The following is a 20,324-nucleotide window of genomic DNA, read 5'->3' on the forward strand; positions in this document are numbered from 1 at the left end:
AAATGATAATTTATTTCAATCAACCTCGAAGTGAAGCCTCCACTCTCACAGTTTGCCTCTCTTTAATTAAATCAACTGCAAAGCATGACGTCTTAAATGGTGAGTAACTGAACATGATTTGATCCAAAACATTCCTTGAAGTGACAAATGACTGAAACACTGATGCCCAGGACTTATTTGCTGGATTTAAGGCTGAGCAGCTGAGAAACAAATTAAACTAGGTATGAATGAATAGAAATTTAGTTATTTATAATCAAAATCATTTCCATTGGCTAACAGACCTGGAACCTGGTGAGTTTTACACAGGCAATAAATATTCACTCCCTGTATTGAACAATTTATAAAAATAACTTTAAGGAAGGAGCAACATTGAGAATATGCCTCAAGACTTGCAGATATCTAAAAAAAAACAAATTTGCAACAAAACAAAAACTACCTTATTCAAGAAATTTCTATCTGACAATACACAAATTTACCCATGATGTAGAGGCCTTTCGAAGGCTGAAATAAAACTTGGAGTGGTCTTTGCAATGCAGAAAAACCAAAACAAAAATATTCCAGCAAAAAGAAAAAAAAGAGAGAGAGAAACCAAATTTATATGTGATGCCAAACAAAGGCCACTATGATAGAAGGCAAGTGTGCTCTCACAGCTACGTCATCCTTATACCTTGTCCATAAACAAGTATATTTTTTTTATTTTGATATTGTTAACTGAGTTGATGATGTAAATTGGCCACCATAAAGAGTTTCCAGGCCTAGTGTTTCAAGTTGATATTTTAAGCTGATGTTTCAGGCATTAGCCCTTTGTTCTGACAAAGGGCTAACACAAAAAGCTTCAGGTTTAGAAACTGTTTACAATGGCCAATTTACATTATCAGCACTGTTCATAAGACCAAATTATTGTGTTATACCCCCTCTTCCAGCACAGAAGCACAGTTTCTTTAGATACTTACCCCCTTTATAATTTTTTTGCATGTTGTGGTTCAATTTTGGTTTTGTTTCAGATTCATTTTTTTCTGTACTTCAAGTACTTTTATCATATATAGTCATACCAAAACACAATAAAATACGCCAAGTATATAAACATGTAACATTCAACCAAATGATGTACACAAAATCTGAATTCACCTTTCAGCCTCATAGAACTGCACCTCTGTTTTTTCAAATTTGAGCATGACTTTAACACTTGCCCAAAGGCGAGACAACCTAAGCTCCCCACCATGCACACACACCGCAATGATGGAATCCTTTGGTCCCAGTAAAAAATGCCAGTCTCTTGAGAGATTTTGAACCGAGATATCTGTTGAAAAAGTACAATTCAATTCATCAGTGCTAGACAAGTAAAAAAGTAAAATAGCATGGTAGCTAATGACTGAACATAAAGGCAAAGGCAAATGATTTTCTTTGACCATTAAAGCTTGTGAGTCTTCAACATTGCAGTTAAGGTGAAGCAGCTTACAGGGTTATCTTAGAAATTTTGTGGTGCAATGGTAAATTAATTTATCACTGATTTGAACAGTGTGAGTTTGAATTCGATTGGAACCTAATCATGCTTATCGGTCATTCCACCCCTCAGAAACTTCAACAATGTGCTGGCCTGAAATACAATCAAACATTGAGCATCACAGAAATCATATAGACCTGTAGCACAATCACCATGTACATTTGAGGTCACTCAAGTAAAATTTCTACTCTGCACTAAAATATTGAATGGATTACAAAACAATTTCGCAGTTAGATGTAAAGATGAAAAAAAAAATTCCTATAAATTAAAAGCGAGGTATTCCCAAAAAATAAGGAAAATTTCCCTCAAATATGCATGTAACGTGTAACATCTCATTTGTATATATTGCTAGAAAAAGTAAAATATGTTTATAGCGATATTCCATTGAATAAGTAAAATCATACCCACTTGAAGGTATTTGTTTTACCTTGTTATTGCCGAAATTTCAGTCTAAACTGTTGATTTTTGAGGGAGCAAGGCAAAAAATTCATGGCTGGGTTTGTGTTGTGGGATTATGTACGCACCCCTCCGTTTAAGTACCACAAAATAAAACTAAGTGAATTTGTAAATATAAACGAAAGTCTAGTTAAGATATTAGCTAGTTCAAAGAAAAGTACATCATCGTCAGTACCAAATTGTCAAATAATATGCCATTAAAGCTCAAAAGCAGCTGAGTAATAGGCAGTTTATTATTTCGGAAACACATTTATTACGCAGAACAATGAATTGAAATTCAGCGATTCACACATACATTTCAACTCATATCTTGGCTGCTGCTGAATCTTGACAACTCAAACATTGTAACACAAAAGTTCATTCACCAATGCTACTATTTTGCCAAAAAAACTCAGAGTTCTGGGTATCAGACATTGCACAAATGAGTATAACTCGCTTCGGAAACATTCTGGTTGCCTTGCCTTGTGCAATTCGAAGCACAGCGATCGAATTACATGCGCAAAAGAAATCAAACATGAACCAAGTCAGGCCATAATTTAAGGAGGCTCAAAGGGGTTTTTAGATGCACGCACCACAACTAAGATGCACACGTCAGCTGAATGAATCAAAATCAGCACACCGGAAGTTAAATGTTGCTTGAAATTGCGCGAACCGGAAATAAAATCTGTGAAATACATTTGTTTCTAGCTCGAAATTTTGTTTGGTGACCTACCTTGATTTTTTGCATGCACGCACCATTCACGACGGCACTTCAAATATAAAAGTTTTGGGAAAAATTATCTAGTAGAATTTTCTGTAAGCCATAAATCACATTTTCTTTAAATATATTTAATTCTACTAGATAAATTTTTTCCATACTGTCTGAAAAGTTAAAGAATTTAGGGAACTTTCAAACAAAGAAATAAAAATGGTAGGTCACCAAATTAGTTTTTCAGATAATTTACAAAAACTAAAATTTAGTGGACGTTTTTGTGGACCTTGTGCATTGCCATGGTAACTGATATGACGTCACAAGTACCCTCAAAGTATTGCCCAGCAATAGAGTTGCAAGGAGACATATTGTTTGCCCACCCATTAAATATCCTTCTTCGTAATCTTCCAACATTTCACAAACACTGCAACAATGATAAACCCTTTCAAGCCTCCTTAAGAAATCTTGCTTTCGTTTCTTGTTTGAAACCGTACTGGAAGACTTTGTAACCTCCCCTGGTTGTTTGCAGGGGGGGGGGGGGTATTTTCATGAATTTCAGCGGTTTTAATGAGGAAACCACAAGGTCCAAAGTACGATGATGTCTCATTGCATTACATTTGATTTCTCAACAACAAACACTTCGTAGCCTCTCAAGCGAGAACAAAGCACAATAAAACAGAAATAAAAATGCAAATAGATATGAACATGATTTTAAAATGTGTTATTCTGTTGATATGCAATAATTAAATAGCATTTTGAGGGTAGTTGGGAAATTTTGCTGAAATGGCCTGGTGTTACACAAATGTACATAGTGATTATGCTACTGGTCATACAGAATACAGAAATCTAGAATCTAATTGCTGTTTATCCCCAATGACGCCTTCACCTTCCGGCTTACATCATTGTCTACGCACGTGCCACCGTAGTCACCGTAACAGGGCAAGTTTAATCAGATCGAGAAACAAATGTGAAAAACTGGCCATGTAATAAAGAACAAGCAGTCAAATATCATGATCCGAAGATCACCGTTACCCCAGAAACGCGCAAAGATGCGATACATGTGTAAATTACTGGCGCAAACTTGTCAATCAATCAAAGCACTACAGACAGAATTTAGGATTCACAGCAAAATAGACATTAAATGGACAGAAGATAACATGTGCTACTTACCCTCGCATCTTAGAGCCGATGTGATGCGCAAAACAGAAAAGAAAAAGAGGTAAAAGAAGAAACAGTTGCTCTCACTACCTGCCGCCATTTTCTCTTTGAACAAAGAATTCGCTCTCGCCCCATGCCCTAGCGCGGCTCACTCTTCTCTGCCCAGGCCTTCCCCAAGTGTAACTTCAAAGTGTGTAACGAAAGCAAAACTTACCATAGAAAAAGCAAGAGCAAAGTAGGTGTCAATTTTTGTCGCCAAACGAGACTATGAATAAATTTTCAACACGTCCCTCTCGCGAAAAAATGCTGCATCAGCTGCACCGTGGAAACTTACACAAACACCGCAGTCGAGTAGATTCCGCTCTTTGAATGTGTACAGCGATGAGATATCTCTCATTGATGCCAACGAGGTTCCGGAATATTCTAATTGTTAAACCAGTGTGAAGCACTTTCTCCCTTTCCAGTTCGACTAACTTATCATACTAAAGCGTAACAGGCAAGAAAATTGGCGAGGGCGATTCATTTCAACAGAGGCGCCTGTTGCTTGAAGCTTTGTTTTCCCAGTTGGTACGTGTTCCATGACTGGTCAATTTTAGCAGGCTGTATCTCACTTTACGACCCGCTAAATTTAAAAGTTTGTTTGACTTGTTTGAGATGAAATCTTCCCCAACCAACCTCATTTTCTCGGTCGTTACTGTTAAGTTACGAAACCTCATTTTTCTATCGGATTTATGGCCCGCACGCTTTGCGTTTGGGCCATAAATCGGAGCCTCGGTAGAAAAAACTTGATCTGCGACTTACAGTGAAGACCGACAACACGAGGTTAGCAAGTGGTATGTTATCATTCTATTTTCAAGTAACTGGGATAGCGCGCGCTCTCATCAGCAAATGGGTGTGTTTGAATGATTGTGTGTAAACAAGGCTGGGGTGTTTAGATTCGCTCTTTTTTATTTTCAGTTTTTTTTAAATGAATCAATAGAGGACTCAGTTTAAATACGTTTCTACTCCAGGCAGGTTTTGAGGGTTCCCAAAGTTACAGAAGGAAGAAATTGAAATAATTGTATGAAGCGTTAAGGAAAATTTTAATCAAAGCATTCTTGAATAACGAGGTTTTACAAATGAACTAGAACTGACATCTGAGGAAATAAAAACGATATCAAGTATTTTAAAGGCTCCTTCTGACATTTGTTGCTTCTTTCATTTGAAGTCCATAGCGTCTTGGTTCACTTCTGTTAAGACAAGGAAACAAAGAACACCGAAAAAAACTTTAATTGATACTTCAGGTAGACGTCAATGTATAAATGCAGCTTCCAAAGTAAAATAAAGATGTTCCCTATTCATACGTTTCCAAGGGAACCTCACAATTTTACTTTTTTTCACTTTTTATTTATTGAATAATAAATAATTACGTTTTTAGTTTTGAAATGGCAATGCTAACCTCATTCCCAGGGTCGCTCTTCTCACTACCCGTTCAATGGGGCTTGGGCAAGAGAGAGCCTGGGACCAAAGCTGCGAATCGATAATCTTCGATTTTGTAAGTAATTACTCGATATTTCAGGCGAGCAATAGTATATATGCCAACTCTCCCGGATACAGAGCCAATCTCCCGCTCTCCTGTACGGGTGACCAAAACCCCCGGATAAAAAGAAGTTTGGATCAGTTGCCCATAAAAAACTAAGATTCAAGCTCCATATATTCCAAAATTCCAAAATTATCTCGCTTTTTCATCTCGCTTTTTGTGCTTGTATTATGGTTTCTGGCTTCAATTTCTTGCGTGATGCGCGTTGTTCGTTGCAAACAAAAAGAAGAGAGTTTCTTCTTTGTTACTCTTACACAGGAGAGAGTCTGATTGGATGAGTATTCAACCAATTGAGGTCCTTGACAGATAGATCCACATTTTCCCGCGAAATTGCTCGTTTGAAGGACGAAAAGGTAAGCGAGCGAAAATTAAAAGGTTGTCTTAGTCCGTCTACTATGCTTAATAATGATTCAAAGCATATCGCAGTAGTCTCTCTCAAGCCACTTTCCGCTGGCTTTTCCTAACGCCCCTCTCGCGTTTTTCCCGCGCATTTATAGCGCTTTTCCTTAATATGTCACTCGCTTTTCCCGTAATTTTTCCACTGGTATGTTACCTACTTACCAGGACTGATTGGCGGAAAGCATTCGTTCCATTCCTTTCTGCTGATTCCCGGTTTATGATCATAATCACATGACTTCATAAATCCGATCATGCAGTCTTCGTTCGGGTCGATCATTAATTTGATTTCGTCTTTGTCGAGAATGTCATTGTGGTTCTTGTCCATACCATAAAATTCCCACTACAAAAGAAAATAAAAAAGAGATTACGAAATGATCTTGCGTGCGCTTTTAGATAAAAAAAAATAGAAAAAAATCCCCGTATGAGGGCTATACGTAATGGTGAGGGTAGTGCCAGAATATTAACTTTTTGACTTAGTGTGAGGACTGAAAGGGAATATACTTGGCTCGCAGTCGTGACGTGGTGACCGAACGCGGCTAGGCCCGTGTCAGCTAACTAGAGTCTGTTTGTTAGAGAATGATTAGAAAATATCTGGTAGATGAATAAGACAGGTATCTTGCAAGGGAGTGATATCCATTTACCTCTATAATTGCTTTCCGTTCCTCATATGTCAGCGATTCCAATCTCTTCGACTCAAGTGGGAAATCTGGATCCAACTCCTTCTCTCGTGCAAACATTAGATATTCGAGATATCGATCATGGAACTGCTGAAGACTGGAGGTTGAGCACGACCCCCACTTCCACTTGTCTCCTAAAAATGTCCAGAAAGTTAATATCAAGAAAAAGAAAGTCAAGCGGGTAAGAAAACGGAAAAATAGGCTCGGAAATAGCCCCAACCCCACCACCACCGGAGTAAAGGGGGCGGGGAGCAGCCCCGGTCCCGAATATTTTATCTTTGCTCCCCTTTGGTATTGTTCAGGAAATAAATCACCGCTATGTAACGCTAAGGAACGTTTCATCGTATCGGGAGAACAAGGGTGAAGTTCCTGCCTTCTTTTGAATTAAAACAGTTCATTTTGGTCACCAACATCACCATCTGATTAAAAAGGACATCTGATAACCTTTGTTGTTTTTTGAAGCAAAAAGGCCTCAGGTTGTACAATGCATTTGGCTGAATATGAATTTGCCTATACGGATTCTGGTGAGGTATGAATTAAAGACAGATATGCTGTTTCGAAACGCAAGAAGACATAATCGCTAATGGTCACTGCGTACTGTGTACGTTCATGGGTTCAAATTGATTACAAGCTCTTTCAATTTTCGGTGTGATGATTTATTTACTGTGATATTCGATTTTTCCTCCCGCAACTTTTAAGTTTCGATAAGAATTGTGAATATCACGAGAATTTCCAATGACCTACGAGCAGGGTGAGGTCTTGACCAGGCAAGAGGTCTGGAAAGGGTGTGGCACTGATAATGAGGACCAGACCCCAAGAAAACCTCTCCCCAACTCAAGTGACTCCTCTCTAATATTCCCGCGGGCGGAGGAATGCGCGTCCTGTTGCGCTAATTATTAAGGCCTGCCAACGGGTTGAGCAACTTATTTTTTTGACAATTTCGTCACGTATTGATAGCCACTATATCTGGTTGATTTTTCCAACAACGAACCTTCGTCATCACACTTTCCCTGTCGTTCTATTCCAACCATAACGCCAAGTCGACAAGCAAACTTGTGCAGTTCACACTTATTGTTGAATTCCGTTCGGTACACACTGCAGACTGGATTATACTCCTCAGGACAAGATTCTGGACACACACAAGTGGTAGATCGATCCTCGTTCACAACACACATACGTCCTTTAGTGCAGAAAACCCTTTGGCAAGGATCTTTGGGGTAAAAAAAAAAGGTACTCGTGTAAATTGAAATCTGTTGACCATTGCTTGGATATTAGGAGTTAGTGTCTCAAAAGCTTCAAAACGACTAGGAAAGCGAACAAAATCTTTGACAAGGTAATTCTGACACAAATTAGGAACCAATCACTATTTATGACGGGGGGGGGGAACTTTGAGAATTGCATGGGAACGGAAGGGAGGGGGGTTCAGTCGCCACCAATAGAGTATGAAGATGGGAATATACAAAATTGAATGCCAATTGTCTGGAAATGAGGGGGGTCAGGTAAATTTTCTCGTGATATAACCAAAGTCATCCGACCCCCCCCCCAGGCGATAAATAGTGACTAGTCTTTTAGCGCTAGATTGAACTATGCAAGCTGAAGCCATGGACGGCATCAATATGTTGTGTTGATGGGTGATACATGTTATTCGTTGTGTTCCAACAGAAGCAATGGAAAGCCTGCGAGAAGGTTCCCGAGAGAGAGGTCTGCGAGGAATCTGCTGCGAGGGATTTGGCATTTCTCGCGTCAGACCTCTCACACCTCGCTTAGTTCGCCGTTTCGAATCTGAGGGCTTCGCCGCTTGTGCCGCAGCAGCAAGGGGAGGCTAAAAAAAATAATTAACATTCTTTCTCACTGAATAATGTATCGTAAACCAGCGACATTAAGACAATTTTTTTTAAGACGCGGCCTTTTCAGTTGTCAGATTATGCTTGAGCAACGCCAACATTGACCTTCTTTAGGAAAGGTTGTCATTTATAATTCGAAACGAGCACTCCCAAGGCTTCGAGTCCCTTCCAGATTCTTTGGATCAGTCGAATACTAAAAATAATTGATAGTCTATAACAAAGACACTTTTGATTTACAGGACCAAAAAATAAAAAAATGAGAGTCCGGGGATTTCCTCTAAATTAAAAATTTCCTAAGAGGGCACAAACCACAAAAGGCGTTGAGGGCTCAGCAGTTCAAAGGGCGGATAATGCTATCAAACGGATAAATCGCTATCCAGTGGATAGGTGTCATCGAAACGTACTGTGTTATAAACCAGACAGAGAGTTATTCAGTGGATAGCGTTATATGTTCTTCGAACAACCGGGGTTTGAATGTTTGGCGTACTTCTGCACGTCGTCTTTGACCTTAGAAAAAACCGCGACTGTACACTTAAGCAATTGAAAAAAAGGCTGCAAATGAAGGTCTGCTTGGAAGAGATGTAAGAGTGAATGACAGCTGAAGAAGATCAACTTTCGTCTAGAGAAAACAATTACAATCATAATCTACGTGTACAATATGGTACTTTTTTTGTTTTGTTTATCTTTTTATCTTAACCGAGAACAGAATTGCTCATACACATTAACAGTTTGTTTCGTACACTGCACTTTGTTACATTAAACTAACACGCAAATAGGCTATGCGCAGCTGAATGGGCGTGCTTGACAAAGTAAATTCGATTTCTTTCCTTCCTAAAATCCCAACAAAATTCAAGAATATTTGATATATCCTCACAATTTCGTAATTTTATCCCCACAAGAACAACGCCCACTGAACTAATATGTAGCGAAATGAATTATTGCAAGTAGGAAGAATTACTTATTAAATCACGCGAGCTGAACGGTTAGCAGCTGAAAGAGAGAATTCTGGCATCGTAAATATGGCAGATAAAAAGAACACATCACAAAAGCTATCTTTTCCTCACAAATATACCTACCCTTTGGTTTGACCGGTGACTGTTCTGCGGTCTTCGTTTCGTCAACGGATAAGCAAAAAGAACAAAAAGATAAAGCGTAATCGAAAGTTAGCAGGAATAAAAGAACAAACAATAACAAAAGTAACATAACTGACGCAATGACAACGTATCTGGCTAAGAGTTAAATTATCACAGGTAGCTACGGTCTTTTTTCTTCCTTTTACACCGCGCTCTCGACAGACTGTTTTCACCTTCCTTTAACAAAATCCATTCTTGGGTCTTTCCATTCCCGTAATGTAAAACCAAAAGTAGTTTTGATCATCTCCAAAGAAAGGCATAAAAATTGGTATTTTGTTATTAATCTCATGGATTTTCCAGCGTTTTTTTTTATTATCATTTTTAACAAAAGCCTCCTCGAAGCCTCTCCAAAGATCAAACCCCGAATATATGAGATTAGTTTCAAAGCTAAAAACCTAGGGGATCTACTCTCAAGAGGAAATCCGAGACAGAACTCTTAGTAATTTTCCCATCGATAAAAACCATTTTTTGCATCCACATGACACTTTTTAGGAATGAAATATGTATCGCAGTTGTAAAGTGAAGTGTATGTGTTTCGGTTGGCAAAAAACCGGAAAGGGGGTTTTTTATAATCTTTCCTAGAGGTCAGGAAACTAAGACATCATCGGAATTTTTCATGTATTTCCAAATTATAATGGATTTAGTCACATTCCTCTTTTAATACAGTTTGAAATTTCGTTGATGAGGGATACACGAGAAGTTAAGCAAGATAGAAATAAAAGGATAGTAAAATGGTTTTTTCCATTAAAAAAACTCAAGCAAAATTGAAGACAAATACAAATCAGTAAGTTATTGATACCATGTGCAAATATTTACATTCAATCAAAAATCAATGGCGGATTGTTTACTTTGCAAGCAGAAAGCGTGAAAGCGACAAATAGAATTTAGAACCTGTTTGGTTACAAAGCAAAAGTGTCCCTGAAAAAACACTTCGTTTTATTAGTCTCTAATAATAATAATAATACTTGGTTTCTAAGAATCATCTGAGAAGACAAGGCGAATCAACGAGGTGGTAAAAGAATTCGTAGAGTCACTCACCGCCGTTGTAAGAAGGCATACGCAAGCAAGAGTAAAATACAACAGTCTGGCACCCATCCTGACGAAACCTTTTTTCTTTCCTTATCTCTCTCTCAAGCCACCAGGTTCTAATTCTGCTCTCGAGACTAAGTCTTTTAGCGACAAAGTTCGGTGTTTGTCACCTTGAGTGGAATGAAGGCCTCCTCAAATGTTGGGGAAATTCTACACTGTCCTATACTATAATACTTTTCGACATGTCAGAAAGCTGTCATCAACCAAAAGGATGACAGATGACGCATTCAAGCTGCAAAGCGCTGTTGACGTGGGACGGGCCGGTCTTCGAAAGAGGTCACGTATTGCATCGTCACGCAACATAACCAAGCAAAGAGACGATTATGAAGGAAGGCAAAGCTCCGCTGGGTGGTGAAAGTTTAGAAAAAGACAAAAACTAGCCAAAATTGTCTATCATGTGTGTCAAACGCTCGAAGAAAATGGACAGGCGAGTTTGACTGTCACATTTTGCGCTCTCCCCGCACTTTCGCATCAGACTTTGTTCTCTCTGTGCGCGGACCAAGCCAGAGGGAGACGTTCAACAGAGCTCTGCCTTCAAGCACGAACAGCTATTATACTGAGCTCATTATCAAAAAGGAAAAATATTCTTATCTTAAATCGTTAAGCAATCCATAATTCTTTAACTTCGCGTTGGCAGGAGCCCATAAGTAATAGGCTCCTGGCGTTGGTTATTCAGACGCGCGGATGGGAGGTCTGGGGCGAGTATGAAAAGAATGAAGGTTGGGAAGGACTTGCAGTAAAGAGTAAAACCGGTTTTGCGGGTGTTTAGGCAAGCTTTAAAATATCTAACTAAGGAAGGCTTGCGGGTGGAATGTAGCAATACTTCTAGAGAAGTCTCTATATGGACTCAATCCTTAGGTGAACCCCGTCACGAGGAGATAAAGTGTTACCGGCGTGCATAACCAGTGGAACTTGTGTCTCGGGCGCCCGCTCAAACTTGAACTTCATCAGGATTTTCACTATCGCGATCTTTATTTCCATCAGAGCAAACCTCATTCCAATGCAATTCCGGGGCCCAGCACCGAATGGAAGGTACTGGTAGGGATGACGGGTATCTTTAGCGGGGCTTTGAAATCTTCCGGGGTCAAACCTCTCCGGGTCCGGCCATGCCTCGGGATTATGATGAAGGGCATAGAAAGGAATAATAATCTCTGTACCTCTGGGAATTGAGATACCCTTGATTTGGAAATCTTGGCCGCACTCACGGTTCAGCTGATGTGCTGGAGGACTTAGTCGTTGAGTTTCGTTGATGACGCAGTCTAAGTACTCGATACTATGGGACATCTCGTAAAGGGAAGCTTCAGGATTTTCCTCAGTGAACTGGAAAATAGCTTTGCGCAACTGCTCTTGAACTTCTGGATTTAACGCCAAGTGGTATGCTATGGTAGAAAGAGTGATCATTGAGGTCTCGTGACCAGCCAATAAAAAAGCCACGCACTGCGCGACGATTTCCTCATCTGTTAGTTTGCTGTCACCCTGTAGTGTGGACTCTTCATGGGCGGTCAACATGAGTTGCATCAGATCCTGTCGGCTGGTGCCGCCTTCTCTTCGCCGCTGACGGATCATCTCCAAAGCAATATTTCCAAAATATCCCATCCCTCCTTTCAGACGCATAACCAATCGCAGGATTGTCCTGATGAGAGGCATACGGCCTATAATACGCAGAATAAAGGGGAATCGAAAGGATTGCCTTGCTTTTGTCAGGAGTGTTTCATCTGGATCAGTTTGTACATTGGCTTGGATACCAAAAGCAGTAGAGATGATAATTTCCAGTGTCAGCATGCTGAACCAGTCCATGATGTTCACTGTTTTACCTGATAAGCGAGGTTTCAAGATGAGATGAATGAAAACAAAATATGGATTAAACAATTTACATCGACGTTAACATTGGCGGGAGGACCTTTGCAGAATAGAACCAAGATGCACGACAGAGAAATCCGAATCACCAAAAGCCTCGCCTCTCAAGCATCCCGACTACGTCAAACACCTTAACTCTTCGCTCTGAGAAGGGGATGACGCTGGAAACGTCAGCTCTAGAAACTTTTCACGGTGACTGATTAACATTTATATGAACTCAAATTATTTTGTAATACCTTTCACTGACGCAACACCACAATTTCCTAACAAACTTACTCATCTATTCATTTTACCTGTGACACCCCCGCTTTGGAAAGAGGAAAAGTAAAGGGGGAACATATTACTCAGAGGCTAAAGATAAACAAAAGGGCAACATTCAGGAGGCCAGGACCTGAGAAGAGACTTTCCCACCCCCTCCCCCCTCAGCCAAATAAACATAAAAAAAAATTCCTTGGGAAAGTGAATTGCTTCGAGATGTCCGAGCTTCAACATAATGCATTTTTTTTTAATGTAATTTTAAATTTTACATAATGATGACTTGCCAGTATCAGCTATTTCCTCTAGTTTCTTCATCAGCACGTCACACGATTCCTCTATCAGTGGCACCATCAGTTTCATCTTTCGCGCGCTGAACGAGGGCGTCAGGATGTTGCGGATCCGCTTCCACGTCTCGTCGCGCGCGGAGAACACGGCTGAATTCATAGGCGGTGGAGGAGTTGGAAGCATGCGGTTGTGAAACACAGAAAACTCTTTGACCATGATCGTTTTCAGCATTTCAGGATCTGCTACGACTAAAGATGGCTTCATACCGAGAGAAACAGCGAAGACTTTGCCGTATTTTCGTACATACTCCGACATCATCAAGTGAACGCTTCCATATTTGTGAACTTCGAGTAAATTGCCGACAAACGGCAGAGGTTTTGGACCGGGGACATTCAATCGACTCAGAACCGAGAAAGCGCGAGTACCATACCAGTAGGTAATTAGCAACAACGCAATCACTACGGAAAAGATGATGGAGGGATCCAAGATGCTGGAGGTTTGGCTTGTAATTCCCATTTCGTAGTTGTCTGAGGAATGTTTATACTAGCAATGCGAGCCGTCACGCTTGGTTGACAATAGGTAGAATTTGCATGACCCTGAAAAATCTTCACACGGGAGAGAAGAGTCAAACACGATGCTACGGTCTGAATAACGAACCCTCGCCGATATTTTACATCCATTTTCACCCAAAAGAGTCCCTTTCTAGCCAGAATACACTTGAATTATGTGACAACCCGTCGTCTTCCCAGGGTTCTCGCGGCACTGGAACATTTTCATTTCTTAGTCGATTTCTCTTGCCTCACACGATAAGTTACACTTACAGAGGTATTCTCCAAATTTACAGGGCTGGCAAACCAGTTGTTAGTCATTTGAGTGATATAAAGGAGAATTAACACTATTGCCATTCATAGAAAGTGGTATATTTTTATCTACTTGCTTATGAACCGTGTCGTGACTGCAGTGAAGTAAAATTCAATGTGCGAAACCACCGCTTTCTTTGTAAACGAAGCAACGACACAGATTGAACTGAACTTCTCTTCTCTTACTCCAGGCTTACTCAAACGCTGCGATATTCAAAACAAGGGAACCTGAACGATGGATGTGCTACGAGAGGCCCTTGGATCTGAGGAACTCGCTCATCCTGCCGCCATCGCAGGGATCTCTTTCCCCGAATTGTTGTTTTTCCATTGGCACGGAATGCAAGGCCTTGCAAACCTCAAGAAGCGTAATATTCCTGGTCCTAAACCTCTTCCATTTATTGTGAACTTTTTTGAGACAATGAAATTTAATGGAATGCACCTCATGTATCTCGAAATGAAACTAAAAAGTACGGTAAAGTTTTCGCCATTTGTCTGGGAGAAAAACCAGCCCTAGTTGTAGCAGATCCGAAGTTACTTGAACAATTTATGATCAAGGATTTTCCGAACTTTCGCAATTCTTTCCAGTTTGTGAAACGAACACCTCCGATTCAGCAAAAGCATCGCAGCCGCAAGAGATGAGACCTGGAAAGGAATCCGTAGGACGCTGACACCCACATTCAGCGCTGGGAAGATGAAGTTAGTGGTGTCGTTGATCGTGAATTCGTGTGATACGCTTGTGGAAAAACTTGATAAAGTGGCTGATTCAGGTCAGATAAGAAAATCTGCACTAATCCACGAAGATTTTTATGAGAAAATTATTACTGTCACTGAAATTGTATTGCGGGGGAAAGGAAAAGAAAGAAAACAAGAAGGGCTCGTAAAAGCGTACATTTATAACTTCCTACGCAGACGATATTTTGGCGCGTCACGCACTCTTCAAAATTGTGTGATGAACCATAGAAAGTAGGCATACGAGCCCAAGGAGATGACAGAGAAAAGCAGGATTGTATCCAGCCTTTAGGGCCCGTAGGCCAGACCGTCTGTAGTGCAATTTTTTTCCGCCCGCTCCACTTTAATAACACACCTCTTGGACATGTTAAAATAAAAATTGTAAACAAAAAAAGCAATTTGGACCTACTACTCCCCTGGAGGATGTCTTAAATCTCAACTCTACAACAGACAACCTATGCACATTCCGTTAGGAGCGGTTTGAATTGCTTCGGCAGCTTAATTTACACTATAGTAACGTCCTCATAGGTCACGCTATCTTAAGACTTTTCGGATGATCCCCGGGAGGGGGGACACTAGGGGCTAATGATGATGTGCCACTAGACGAGGACGCATTTCGCGGCTTGATTGGCCACAATGATGTTGTTTTTTTAACAGAGTTACTAAAATGAGGTCGTACATTTTTAGAAATTTTGAGGAGATTTACGGTCAAAAAGTTGTTACCGCACTGTCAAAAGTGACTAAGATGAGTTCTAAAATTGGCCACACTAGAGATTATGGTCGGGCGGGGCTTCTGAGTGGCCAGCGGCCCATACTCAGCAAAAAATTGAAAAAACTCTCCCCCTCCCCCCCACCCCGCCCTACTCTTCGATGATCCACTGATGTGCACGATAAATTGGCAGATTTCTGAGCATGAGCAGTGGATTTTATGCTTTTCAAAATCGTTAAGGCATGCCGTATCCTACAGCGTGCATTATTAATTTCTTTCTCACTGAACATCTTTCTCACTAAACGAGGGTGTCAGGATGTTGTGGATCTGCTTCCACGTCTCTTCGTGCGCGAAGAACACGGCTGAGCTTATCGGCTGTGGAGAAGTCGGAATCATTCGGTTGATCTGCTGCGACTAGAGATGGTATCTTACGAAGGGAAACTATGAAGACTTGCTGTATTTCAAACCCTGGGAAAGCTGTCGAAAAACGGCTGAAGAAAAAAATATAAATTTGAGCTAAAAAACTCTTGTTTAGCGATAAGTTTATAGTCGTTAACGAATAAATGTTTTGTTCACGATTGATTGGATCCTTGCGAATATTTATCTCTCAGGATTACTAAAGTCATTAACCACGCCAAGTAGCACTTGTGTTTAAGACCTCGGAAGATTCCTACTGAAATGAAGAGGCCAAAGAGAGAATGTTCAGCTAGTATAGACTTGCGCGGCTGTTTATGTTTCACCGCTTTCTGGTGTTCCTTTAGTCGAGAAGCAATTTTGTGTGTGGACTCACCAATTTCGATCATGCCATCACAATCTCGATAGGGAATTGAATCAATATCAAATAAATATAGTCTGACCTTTTAGGAGATGATTTCATCAAATTCATTTTTACTTAAATTGTGTTTGTTGTGGAGACGCGGTATGTCTCGCTTGGTCGTCAGAGCTAGTAGTATTTGTGGTAAATGGCGAAATCTCAGGGCGAGGTGCTTTAAGTACGAATCCTAACCTTTTTCTGCAACCAAGTTTTAGCTAGAGGTGTCACCTCCCACCATGCTACAAGGTAGAAGGGACAGTTTCTGCTATAATTTTTCTATAGGCCCTATTTAGAGCAATCTACACTTTTATTAGATCTCGTGACGATCCAGATGATAAGATACCCCTTCATAACTTGCAGATGACGCCATATTCAAATATTATTGAAGAACGTCATTCACACTTACGTCGATCCATTCTTTCTCTTCTTTTAATTCAGCCTGCAGTGAATATGCCTGCTGTGTTTAATGCGAAAATCAGATCAATCCGTATAGCAATATTGTGCTGAGCTGCGAATGAAATTTATGTGCGGTATGAAACGGGAAAAACGCTTTACCATCGAATGTAACTATTATATCTGACATGACACAGTGATAAAATTTCATTAGTCAGGTTATAGATCACGCGTTTCTCTTTGTGCCCTTTGCTCCACTCTTCTATTCTCTTTGACGCAAATAGTAACCGCCCACAAAATTACGGTGTTCCCAATTTTACAGAAGAAAAATATCAAATGCGTAATTTTTGCAGTGTCATTCATGCAGTGTTACTCTTGTTTCCCAAATTAGAAATAGCAACGCTACTGGTAATAAATATCGATGACCCCTTTTGACCCCGATGACGACATCAGATATAGGAAACAATAGGATAAACAAATCACGTAGACTGACTCCGCAACTCAGCTTATCATTGGACCATTTGACTTCACTGTGAATTTACATAAATTGCGATTTCGCAACGATTCTTATTCAAAAGTTATTGTAATTGTAATTCACTTAGTTGCACCAGTGCATCGGTTTCTGGTCGTCGCAGGAATACGAGGTGAGTTGAAGCTATCACCAGCTAGAGACCGTGATTCAATTTTATTTACTGCGAATGAGCAGTGGCTCGACTGCAATAAATTGAAGTTTAGTGTTCGTGATGTTGACTATTTCTGTAAACAAAGGAACAGTACAGATTTAGCTGAGTTCCTCTTCTCTTATACTAGACTCACTAAAACGCTGCAACATTCAACACAAAGAGAACCTGAGCGATGAACGTCCTTCACCAAATTCTTCCAATGGAGGAACTCGCTCATCCTGCCAGCATCGTCTCTATTTTGCTCCTTGTAGTTTTGTTTCTTTACTGGTATGGAACGCGTGGCTTTGCAAACCTCAAGAAGCTTAACGTTCCTGGTCCTAAACCTGTTCCGTTTATCGGCAACTTTCTCGAAGCGAGAAAATACGAGGGAATACAACTCATGCACGTTGACTACATGAAACGGTACGGCAAAGTATACGCCATCTGTTTGGGCGAAAAACCTTCACTGGTCGTTGCAGATCCGGAGTTACTAAAACAGATTATGATCAAGGATTTTCCAAACTTTTGCAATCGTTTTCAATTTTTGAAGCCGACTCCTGATTTCAGCAGAAACGTTTTCAATGCAAGAGATGACACATGGAAGAGAATCCGTAACACCCTGACTCCTACATTTAGTGCTGGGAAGATGAAATTGATGGTGCCACTAATCGAGACTTCGTGTAATACGCTAATGGAAAAACTTAATAAAATTGCTGATTCAGGTGAGAGATGGAGTGTTGCAGAAATTGTACTGAAATTCTCCTAAATTATGAACTGTTTAACTGAGAAAAAATCTGGAACTATTCGCAAAAATCGAATATCTTAAGAAACGACAAACGGTAGGAGATTACGATATTGTTTGATAGCAAATAGATTCGTCAAAGCCTGGCCTAACGTCACGAAAGCTAGTCACGCAATCCTTATCACTGCGAAACGTCATCTCACTGTAGAAAGCATATTTTATTATTGCATCGAAAGTCATCTTAAAATAATTGTCGGTCTGCAACTGATAAGGCCCAGAAAACTTCAACAGCGTTAGCCGTTTAAAAAGTTTAATACCCATCATACACTGCAAGCATCGCGCCTAGGCTCCTTTACCAGGACATTCGAATGACATTGGTCCTCATGCTCCGGTAATCACTTTGGAGCTATTCGGTGAAACTTTCTTTTTGGACAAAGTTTTCTCTTTTGGTGTACTTGCTCAGGTGGTTACAAAGATGTGCGCGCTCTGACTGGTCAAGGATTGCGTCATATCTTACTACTATCGCCCTGAGCGAGATGTTTACAGCCAAAGTCAATAGAGGAGACTACTAACTCTGACATTCCAAGCTAGGGCGTTGCACTTTTCGGATTGAACTGGTCGCATTCAGCTTCCTGTTAGACGATTTGATCCTGTTAAACACTTTTTTTGCACTTTTTCTCATTCCATCGTCCTGCGAATTGTTATTTTCTTACTCTAGATTACGTTTAGCCTGCAAACCATACTTACTTTTCGGATGATTTGGTGTTGAAAAATTCGGCTTCAACACTCGATACTCTCTAGCCATAAGATACGCGTGAAAAGCACTCTAACTCACATTTTCCTTTTTCTTTATGAATTTTATGAACAGGTGAGACTGTAAACATGCTTGACTGGTTTAGTAAGCTGACGCTCGAAGTCATTTTGTCGACTGCCTTTGGCGTGGACGCAAAGATTCAACTGGGTGAGAACACCGAAATGCTGGAGAGAGCGAAAGCGATCTTTAAAGTTCCAAACATTGTTCGACAGATGGCTCGCCTTCCGTTTGGCAACTATTTAGTTAGGCTGTTAATGCGGCTTTCAGGAATTAAGTCGAATTATTTTGAAGGCGTTGTCAAAGAGATCATCAAGTCCCGTCGCCAGCAGGGGCTCAGTGTGCGAAAAGACCTGCTTCAACTCATGATGAATGCTAATGATGAAACCACTGTCGAAGGGGTCAGCAGGCTTTCTGATGAAGAGATTGTAGCACAATCTATTATCTTCCTATTAGCTGGATATGAAACGTCGAGCAACACGTTGGCATTTACCCTGTATTTCCTGGCTGTAAACCCAGATGTACAAGACAAGCTGAGGAAAGAGATTAGCGAGGCCCTCGAGTCTAACGCTAAGAAACCTTTGTACGATGTCGCCCAGAATATCGAGTTCCTCGACTGCGTCATCAAAGAGGCTCAACGATTATGTCCGCCAGCTGCCCAAATCAACAGAGAATGTTCTGAAGATTATGACCTCAATGGCATCCACATTCCTGCTGGAACGGAGATAATCATTCCAATATACGCCATACATCGTGATCCAGATGCCTGGGAGGAGCCGGAAAAGTTTGATCCGGAGAGGTTCCGTGGACCATCCAAAGATGCTCGCCATGCCTTCCAGTTCATACCATTCGGTGCAGGGCCAAGAAACTGCATTGGAATGAGGTTTGCTCTGTTGGAAATCAAGGTTGCCCTGGTCAGGATTCTGGTGAAATACAAGTTTGTGCAGTCACCCGAGACGCGAGTTCCTTTAGTCATACATGCTGGTGCTACTTTGTCAGCGAAAGATGGTGTGTGTGTTAGGGTGGAGTCCGTAATTTGAGAGTGAACAGCGGTCTTGACCACCTATTAGAAGTTCTTGTATACATAAATAATTCCACTGAAAATGTTTATTACATAGATGCGCCTTTGGTTGATTTATCTCTTCATGGATTATACGTTAGAGCACTTTGAGCGCTTTTCGATCGCAGAGCAAAATTAAAAAATAAAGCAACTCCGAATCACTTTCGACCCCGAATTGAAAATTGCTCTAACCATGCTAACGACGAAGCTATGATACACAATTAAAAAGATGATGGACTCGAGAAATTGAAACAAGAATCAGCTAGTGTAGTAAGCAACACTCTGGCATATGGCGAGGAAACAACTCATAGAGAACTGTTAATTAATGTTAAGTCGTCTCAGGGATGAAAACAACACTCGAACGAAATAAGCAAATGAAATAAAGTTAAAAAAACAACCTTTTGCACTCCGTTTTCTCTGTTTTGCAAGATGACAAGAGGACTGAACCAGATTGACTTTTTTTTTTAACTTAATCCAGCACTGGCATAAATGCTGTAAGGGTGGCTCATCATTTCCCTTTTGTGAGTGCTGTGGCCCAGTGAAGGTGGGAAACAATTGAGAATCGTTAGGCGACTATTACTTCTAACTCCACTTAAATAGAAAACTACGAGGTA

At 40.5% G+C, this 20,324-nt stretch overlaps 4 protein-coding genes and 1 pseudogene across 4 annotated transcripts in view; 2 read left to right on the forward strand and 3 right to left on the reverse strand.

Moving 5' to 3' along the window:
• LOC131782158 (nuclear envelope integral membrane protein 1-like) overlaps window positions 1-3,923 on the reverse strand; it is a 10,607-nt gene extending 6,684 nt beyond the window's left edge. Inside the window, exons 1-3 of the mRNA XM_059098877.2 lie at window positions 3,822-3,923; window positions 1,129-1,300; window positions 25-200 (exon numbers count right to left, since the gene is read on the reverse strand). Of these exons, the coding sequence (XP_058954860.2) occupies window positions 25-200; window positions 1,129-1,300; window positions 3,822-3,909 (436 nt within the window). The 5' untranslated portion in view covers window positions 3,910-3,923. The remainder of the gene's footprint in view (window positions 1-24; window positions 201-1,128; window positions 1,301-3,821) is intronic.
• Window positions 3,924-4,867: 944 nt separating this feature from the next.
• LOC131782137 (SPARC-like) lies at window positions 4,868-10,688 on the reverse strand. The gene is made up of 6 exons (XM_059098851.2): window positions 10,480-10,688; window positions 9,385-9,415; window positions 7,456-7,674; window positions 6,429-6,598; window positions 5,950-6,127; window positions 4,868-5,038 (listed from the first exon to the last, which is right to left on the reverse strand). The coding sequence occupies exons 1-6, from the start codon at window positions 10,534-10,536 to the stop codon at window positions 5,007-5,009; spliced, it is 687 nt and encodes a 228-aa protein (XP_058954834.2). The 5' UTR covers window positions 10,537-10,688; the 3' UTR covers window positions 4,868-5,006.
• Window positions 10,689-10,878: 190 nt separating this feature from the next.
• On the reverse strand, window positions 10,879-13,604 carry LOC131782136 (cytochrome P450 3A24-like). Its single transcript, XM_059098850.2, has 2 exons — window positions 12,930-13,604; window positions 10,879-12,344 (listed from the first exon to the last, which is right to left on the reverse strand). Exons 1-2 carry the CDS (start codon window positions 13,444-13,446, stop codon window positions 11,368-11,370), a joined length of 1,494 nt encoding a protein of 497 aa, XP_058954833.2. The 5' UTR covers window positions 13,447-13,604; the 3' UTR covers window positions 10,879-11,367.
• On the forward strand, window positions 13,289-14,905 carry LOC131782139 (thromboxane-A synthase-like; annotated as a pseudogene).
• A 2,035-nt stretch (window positions 14,906-16,940) lies between these two features.
• LOC131782133 (cytochrome P450 3A24-like) lies at window positions 16,941-20,107 on the forward strand. The gene is made up of 3 exons (XM_059098845.2): window positions 16,941-17,079; window positions 17,246-17,819; window positions 18,708-20,107. The coding sequence occupies exons 2-3, from the start codon at window positions 17,291-17,293 to the stop codon at window positions 19,688-19,690; spliced, it is 1,512 nt and encodes a 503-aa protein (XP_058954828.2). The 5' UTR covers window positions 16,941-17,079; window positions 17,246-17,290; the 3' UTR covers window positions 19,691-20,107.
• The last annotated feature ends 217 nt before the right edge of the window (window positions 20,108-20,324 follow it).

Source organism: Pocillopora verrucosa, chromosome 10 (assembly GCF_036669915.1).
Source record: "Pocillopora verrucosa isolate sample1 chromosome 10, ASM3666991v2, whole genome shotgun sequence".
Classification (NCBI taxonomy): domain Eukaryota; kingdom Metazoa; phylum Cnidaria; class Anthozoa; order Scleractinia; family Pocilloporidae; genus Pocillopora; species Pocillopora verrucosa.